At 52.3% G+C, this 8,423-nt stretch overlaps 1 protein-coding gene across 1 annotated transcript; it reads right to left on the bottom strand.

Annotated features, from left to right (window-relative positions):
* Positions 1–994: 994 nt before the first annotated feature.
* Positions 995–7,119, bottom strand: Itpripl2 (ITPRIP like 2). Its single transcript, XM_006985687.4, has one exon. It carries the CDS (start codon positions 7,109–7,111, stop codon positions 5,504–5,506), a length of 1,608 nt encoding a protein of 535 aa, XP_006985749.1. The 5' UTR covers positions 7,112–7,119; the 3' UTR covers positions 995–5,503.
* Between the last annotated feature and the right edge of the window lie 1,304 nt (positions 7,120–8,423).

The raw sequence follows: 8,423 nt of genomic DNA on the forward strand, positions 1-8,423 counted from the left end.
GTCAGCGGCAGCTGCAGCTTTCCTTCAGGCCTAGCTGGCTGAGATGTAGACCACCCAACAGTCTCCAAGAATCCGTCTCAGGCTAAGCCGGCTGATTTTCAACGTTAGCAGTTAACCATGTCAAGAGGGCCCTGGGCCCAGGCAGTTCCTGGGCGAAATGTTTGAACTATGAATTAGCCACAGGCCAATACTTGAATTGTGTGGAAGGGGGATGGTGGGGGCGGAGAGGAGGGGCAGGGCAGAGAGTTCTAGGCAGGGAAAGAAAGGAAGACAGAATTCCAGGCTGCACACCTGCAGGGCATCTTCTCCCACCTGGGCAAACAGTCCTTTCCAGTGGGATCAAGAGACAGAGTTCCAGAAAAGTCTCTGAGGTGGGCTGGAGAGATGGCTCCGCTGGTAAGGTGACTGCTACCCAAGCAGGAGGACCTGAGTTTATAACACCCAGAACCGCCCACACACACACACACATACACACACACACACACACACACACACACACACAGAGAGAGAGAGAGAGAGAGAGAGAGAGAGAGAGAGAGAGAGAGAGAGAGAGAGAGAGAGAGGTGACAGTGCACAATTGTGACCCCAGCACTGGCAAGGTATAGACAGATCCCTGAGGTTCACTGACCAGCTAGTGAGTTCTAGCTTGGTAAGTTCTGGAACAGTGGGAGACCCTGCTCCAAAACAAACAAACAAACAAAAGTGGAAAGTGACTGAAGACACTCAGCATTCACCTCTGGCCTCCATATATGCACACAGGAGCGTGCAGTCACACCTGCACACACAAGGGAAGTGGGCAGCTCACATGAGCACACACACACACACACACACACACACACACACACACACACACACGATGGGGGAGAAGCAGAGGGAGGGGGCAACTGACGTAAAGCAAGTGAGGTTTGTGCAAAGAAGTTCAATCCAGTGCAGGCACAGGGCACCAGCACCCTCCCCCCTGGGGTCCCCAAAGCCCACACACGTAGTCCAGCAGTTTCCACAAGTCCCTTTATTGATACAGCAAAATGGGAAAGAACAAGGTCCCCTAGTGACCCACAGGATCGAAAGTGCAAATTTACTCCAACTTCGAATGAAGACGAGCGTGACAGGCCTTGACAGGCCTTGACTGCTGGGACCATGGACACTGCGTGATTAAGACATCCTTAATCATACAGCTATGACAGCAGCCAACCAGGTCTGGTAAACTCTTTGGTCTTTTTTATTGGAACAAACAGGCTGTAACTGAGACCCTCAAACTGCATCCCGATGGGCAGTTTGGGGTCAGAAGGCACGTTTAAAAACAGCCAGTGCTGGAATGCTTCAAGTCAAGTGATTAAGTAAAGCAACTTTTTCTTTGGCAAAAGGTGCTAAAATATTCCTGAATATCCAATACTTCCAGAACCGGATCCCATATCAGTTAGCTGCAGGTCTTATTCTATTTTCTCTGTGTACATGGTCTGGAATTGCCACCCTCTCTTGACTTACACTAGCATTATTCCCACCCCACCATGTGCCATAAAAAGATAAATAGATGTGTTACAGACAAGCAATTGAAGAAGAAAAAACTAAGACACGCCACAGGGGTAACACTGAACCAGTTTTCCTCGAGAGGGATGTCAGAAATGTCGATGAGGTTCATTTTCTCCACATAGGGGAAACTTTTCTTTGTGTAGACATGGGAAAAACCTCTTCGTCAAGGTCAAAGCCAGGAAGCTCAGTTCTGTGGAAAACATGACTTCCTCTGGGAGGTGACAAAGAGATGCTTTGGAAGCATGCTCAGCTGCTGGTAATGTTGGTGGGAGACACTGAGTCAGAAAGGGATAGAAATGTTGGAAGTAAAGTCTGCCAGTGTTCTTGGAGGTGGGAATAGTACAAAGCCATGGAATTTAGCCCAAAGATGGAGCACTGGCTGTTTTTGTTGTTGTTTTTGTCTTGCTGGTGTTTAATGCCTTCAGCCAACATTGTGAAGTCCCAGGCTAGGTTACCATGGACAACAACCAAAACAATTAATTTTCATATAAGAACCAAAGACAAAGAACTTATTCTGCAATTCTGCCTGATTACTCTGCAAACTGCAGCCAGGCCAGGAAGTTGACCCCAAATCACCAGCAAAGAAAATCCAGAAATAGCCCCAAGTGTTTTAGTTGGGATTCTGACTGGAGAGCCAGGCTTGCATGGGAGCCCTACCAGAAACTGGAGATAAATGTTATCTGCGGCTGTGTTAATTTTTTCTGTTGTTATTCCTATAATAAAGCTTAACTCTGAGAGATAAAGCAGAAATGAACTAGCACACCCCCACCTATATAGAAGCATCATCTCCATGGCAAAGAACATAACCTTATGTATACTTGGTAGAAGTCTAACTGTATAAGGCAAGGGGTCGCAAACTGGTGGCCTCAGGTTCAACCAAATTTCTGCTCACTTGGTAATTTTAGACATTTTAAATTACTTCTTAAATTGAAAACCAGTGAACCTCGGTATTTTCATTTGAAATACCCACTCCTAGCCCCGCCTTTTCTTTTCCTGCCTTGAGCTGAGCCATGCAGCCCTCTCTCTAAGGTAGGCACCGTCCCCACCACCCTCCCCACTCATTTATTTCCCTGTCTTTAGGCTACCGAGTTTGTGACTCCTGGCTGGAAATATCGCATACCTAAAAGCACATTTCCTCACCTAAAACTCTCTCACACCCTCGGGGGTCTTCACTTGTCTCCCCCGACCCATTTCTTTCACGCACATCCATCTTAAGTCCCCGTTCCCCAGTTCCTCAGAGACTATTCGCATTCACTCAGACTGTCCTCTCTTTCCACTCCAACTTCATTTTGCAAAACACATTTTCTCCCAGCCCACGAACATTCCAGGAAGGCTCCGAGCCGGGCAGTGGGAGTTTCTGAAGTGTCTGGCTGCAAAAGGGCTGAGTCATCTTCCTCAAAACATTTTCTTCGGGCACTGGCTAAACAACTCTTTATCTTCTGGTAGAGCCATCTTATATGAGAATATTGGCATATATGACTCTCCAGTACCAAATATACACCAAAAATGTGTACACATCAAATAGAGGCTGAGACAGTGGCTAGAACGGAATGCAGCACTGAGCTGGATTTAAAGCCTCGGGCAGCTACCATGACAGCCATATCATTGCATCTGTACACAGTACATGTTTCAGATCACTAAGCATTGATCAAAATTGATCGAAATATCTTAAGTTTTGGTTGCCACATATCAAGAACAACTGTTCAGCATGGCATTTAAATAAAACATTAATATTTTTTTAGTTTACAAACACAATGCCCATTAATTTAATAATAATAATAATATAATAATAATAAAATTTAAAAACTTTGAGGATGGATGAAGCTTTGGTTAATTAACCAGAAAAAATAAAAATAACGGGAAACACCTACAAGAAAGATATTTATACAAGCTATTTATATTTATGACAATAACCAGATTTATACTTTAAAATCAAGATTTTTTTAAAAGGAATCTAATAATTGGAAAATTGCCTCATTGTCCTTTATTCCAACTTAATGACTATAGAGGAATCAACAGGCTGAGTATGGAAATCATGTATGCAGTATACACACAGACACACAGACACACATACACACACAGACACACACACAGACACACACACACACACACACACACACACACACCTTCCCTTGGCATTGACTTTCTAAAGTAATTAAAATAAAACCCATTGTGCAGTTTCTACCCTTGCAAAAGGCTGGCGGAGCAACCCCTGCATCCAATGCCGTACCTTAGGACCAAATATTGGCCTCAAAAAAGCTAGGAATGACTTTGGGGTATCAAGAGGAATGGTCCCCCAAACAACTCAGTGAGACAGCTGTTTCTTGAGACTTTCAGTCCACAGCTGCAAAGGGCACAAGAAGCCTACACAGCTCTAATGAGAAGTTCCCTACAATCTATTCCCAAGGATTTGCCAACAGTGCCCTAAAGAAAGGGGGTTTGCAGAGCTCCCTCCAGATAGCTAGGGGATTAAACAATGGCCTTATTCATGTGACTATTTTTGTCTTCCAACCTTCACTTTAGAGTCTAAGGGAGCAGATCTTTGCTGTTTAAAAAAGAAAATCCCTAAGTTTACTGCTGAGACTGGCCGCACTTCCCACTAGGAGAGAGGGAGGTGGAACATTCTAAACTAGAGCTGCTCTTCCAAGCTGTCGGGCAGCCCAGAGGATGAGAGGCCCTGGAGAATGGGCTCTTCCCACCTGCAAGACGCACCCAGCCTGGGGAAGCTCACAGCAGGAGGAGCAGAGCACTGTATGGCCAGCTCCCTCAGTTCCTGTGGCCCACCCCTTCTGCCGACTGGTGAGAAGTGACAGGTCCCCAAGCACATACTGCAAGCTACTATTTCACAGGTCAGAAGCAGAAGCAAGAGCTGGCCTTCAAGACTGTGTAAGGTTGTCAGGACAATCGAAAACCTTCCAACCTTTAACCCAACACTAGGTATCACCGAAGTCTAACCCTTACCAGGCAGCTTGCCAAGCATTTTCTCCTAGGTTCTTAAACCCTGAAACAGGCCTGCAGCGCAATGGGCTCAGAAGCTTTAAAACAAAGGCGGGGTTGTGTCCAGCTGACAGGGAGCCTTAGGCAGGATCTTTTTCAAGACTTAGGTTTCACACTTTTGCCAGACCTGTCTTAATTAAGTATCCTTTCCCTCTGCATCGTGCCTGGATCAAATGAACAGGTGCATTGAGTGTCGCTGCAAATCCTCACCTGTGACCTGGAGACTGGTGAATGGTGGGGGCTGGCTGCTTTTCAGAGCGTTGGTCTTTCTAATGACTGCATGCAGCATCCTCTGAATAGCCCCTGGTTCCAGCCACCACTGGACAAGAGAACCACTGGGCATAAAGTGTTGCTTGCTCTGAAAGTCGCCAACCAGCTCCCAACCATCTCTTAGCACAAGTCACTCAATTTTTACCAATTCCATGACTATTGCTCAACAAACTTGTGATTGCACCATTAAAAAGACATGAATGCTCATGGGAATGGCTAAATTATGACTCTGGAACAGCTGGACTAGAATTTCAATTCCAGTTGTGGACAAGGACTTTTCTCCCCTTTAAAAACAAAACTAGAAGGCCCAAGAATGTGTAGCTCTGTTGTGGAGTACCTACCTAGCGTACACAAGGCCCAGGATTCCAGCCCCGTAACTTACACAAACATACAACACCCCTCCAGAAACAGGAGAACCTAGTTGAGAACCCAGTATCTAACAACTAGGTATGTCAAACATGATTGTGCCTTTTGGGAGCTGAGAGATCTTTGTGTATAAGACCACCCAGGGCACTTCAATGGGCCTGCAGGAGATGGCACGGCTATCTTGGGTCATTGAGTCTAGGGCAGAACATTCATGCCACCAGAGCCTTTAATACCCTCCAAATTTCCTAACACTTTCTGCAGCTCATCTCAAATTTAACTGCCACCCTCACTCCTATCCTGTGGGAAAGGGGCATTTGGTCGGGTGGAGTGTAATCAGGGTTCATGGTTCATCTTCCGGGAAGCCCTGGATGCGTGGACTCCGGGTTGAGGGGCACCTGGCAAGGTAGCGGGGGCCACCGTAGGCCCGGAGAAGCTGGGGCAACCTTCGCCAGGTGGACAGCAACCGCGCTGCTGCGAGCTCCCGGGCACGCGGGTCGAAAGGTGCCAGGAGGTCAACCGGAGAGGCCTCGCACAACGCTTTGGGCAGGGGGCCCACTTCGGCAGCTGCCCCACCTGGGCCCAGGACACAGTGGAAGAGGTCTCGGCGTCGCAGCAGGCAGTCCCTAAGGAACTTCACTAGCTTCTCCAAGCACTCACTCAGGTGTGCCTCGTCCCAACTGTGCGTGGGGCCGCCCTGATTCAGAAGCACCGCCAACAACACCGTTTTGAGCACGTAGGAGGACAGGATGCGTCCCCACTGGGTAGCAGCCGCAGGGTCCAGCCCGCGGGCACCCAGGTCTCGAAGAGCCTTAAGCAGCTGCAGGCACTTGAGGTAGCAGGCACCTGGAGGCGCCCGTTCCTGAAGACAGCCCAGCAATTTCTGCTCCTGGCGTGCTGTATTCACACCCCACAGTGCCTCTGAGCGCAGGCCACCCGGGAGCTCTGACAGGGCCCCACTGGGCGAGGGTGGTGGTGGCGGTGCCACAAGGAAGACGCCATCGCCCAGATGGACAGCGGGGATGAGGCGCACGGCCATGGAAAGGCGACAGCAGCCGTAGTCCGTGCGGCAAGGAAGGATATGGAGAATGGGAGGCTGCTCCAGACCACCTGGGGTCAGGCTGACCCGACAGCGACCCTCCAGACTGTAGCGCACGGTGGCCAAGGAGCGCTGGAGGTGCGCCTGGAACCATCGCAGCACCAGGGTAGCCGAGAGGTGGCGCCGGCCCTGCACATCCACACAGAACCCTTCAGCGAAGGGCTTGCAGTCCCGATGCCACTGGCCCGTCGAGGTCCCCGACGGCGAGGGCGGTGCCTTGAGGGCACACACGAAGCAACTGCGGAAGGCGGGGGCCAGTGTGGGCTCTGTCCCCAGACTCCGCGGCTCCAGCGCCACCTGCGGCGGGAGGCGCAGTGGCACCAACACGTCGAAGCTGTCCGGCCGGCGGATTTTATGCTGCTCATAAGCGCTGCCCACTTGGATGAAATCACCCCGGAAGGCTAAGGCCAGTGCTCCTCCGGTGATGGGGCCTGGAGACCCCCGGGCCCGGCCAGCCTGCACCAGTTCACCCACGATCCGGCTCACGTGGGCCTTGCTGTGACCTAGCACATGCGGCGACAGGCGTACCTCGTGCTCATAGTAACTCTCCAACAAGATGCTCAGGCCTGGCTCTTGCAAGGGTCTGGCTGAGAAGTTGGTGTGGCCACACGGGCGGGAAGAGCCTGGCAAGAGGTGCTGGCGGATGGTGTGGCGACATCGTAGGAGGATGTAGCCAAGGATAAGAAGGATAGCCACCTTGAGCAGCGGGAAGCCGCTGTCTGCGCCGTCGGGGGGCTCGGCCCGGGCGCCCTCGCTGCTGCGCAGGGCATGATAGAGGCACACCAGCGCAGTGCACAGCCCGGTCACTACTGGCCAGAAGACCTTCAGGTTGAGCGTGTACCGCACGGACATGCCGGGAGCCCGGGCGGCCCAGGGCGCGAGCCCGGGTGATGTCCCCTGCCCAGCATGCGCGCAGCGCCCCGGCGGCCCCGCGGCCCCCGTGTCCTTGGCCTTGGAGGCGGCTCCCCGCTCGCAGCGCCGGGGCCAGCAGCCCGGCTCCTCTGCCTCCTCTCCCAGCTCAAGTTCCCCTTCCAGGAGCCGCCCGCGCAGCACACTCCGGCCCCTGGCCGCGCCCTGTCCCCGTCCAGCTCAGTCCCCGCCGCGCTGCCCTCGCCAGCTTCTGCTCCGGACTCCTACCCTACCCTGGGCGGCCCTCCTGGCTCAGTAGCAGCTGCACACGGAGGCGATCGGCCGAGTTACTCCGGCCCCCAAATTTTCTTCTTTCGGAGGGGAAGGCCGCGCCGGGCAGCCGGGAGGAAATGCCTGAGTCTGGAGCCTCGCGGGGAGGGCGGCCCCCTCCCGGCCTCCGCCTGGATCGACGCCGGGTGGCCAGAGGGACTTCGGGACGTGCGGGAGACTGCACTCCCGAGGGCTACTCCCAGGCCCCCTCCTGGAAGGCAGAACAGAGAAGGCCTGGTTCCTGGGCGGTGGCTGCATCGGATCCCGCAGTTACTGGGAAGTTGGCGGAGGAAGGCTCGCAGCCCCACCGCTCGGCCCTCCCTTCGCCCGGCCCCACCCCCCCGCGTCCCGCTTGCGGCGTGGCAGGCCCGGGCGGAAGTGGCCCCTAGCTGTCTGAGGCTGTGCTTTCTTGCAAACCCACTTTTGGTGAGCACCTACTAAGCACTAGGCAGAAACCTAAAGGCTGGGAATGCAGTTGACAGAGTGGAGGATGCTTTCCTGCTAGCGTTTCAAGCTTACAGCCTTGTAAAAAGGGACCATGAACAGAAAGGTGTTGGGGACCACCTCTGACCCCTGTACTCCGGAGGCTGGGGTCATGAGTTCAAGGCCGCCCTGGGCTACATAGGGAGACCCTGTCTCAAAAACAAAGCCCCCACAGGCAGATGTTCTGAAAGGAAGCTGATGGAAGGATACTGGGTGATCCCCCAGAGTCCTGCCCAAACCATGGGGTGGTTGAGGGGGTGGTGTTGAACCCAAGACCTGGGAGAGCCGGAGCGAGGAGATAATGGTGGTTTTTTCAGGGCTAGAGTCAGGCTTAATGCCCAGACTCACCAACTGAGTTTGATTCTGGAACCTACAGGAGGGAGAGAGGCACTCCCACAGTTACCCTCTGAGCTCCTCATGTATGCAAACACATGTACACACACACACACACACAAATGTTTTTAAGAAGAAAAAAACAGTGCTTTTATTTTGCAAAGGACTT

Source organism: Peromyscus maniculatus, chromosome 1 (assembly GCF_049852395.1).
Source record: "Peromyscus maniculatus bairdii isolate BWxNUB_F1_BW_parent chromosome 1, HU_Pman_BW_mat_3.1, whole genome shotgun sequence".
NCBI classification, from domain to species: Eukaryota; Metazoa; Chordata; class Mammalia; order Rodentia; family Cricetidae; genus Peromyscus; species Peromyscus maniculatus.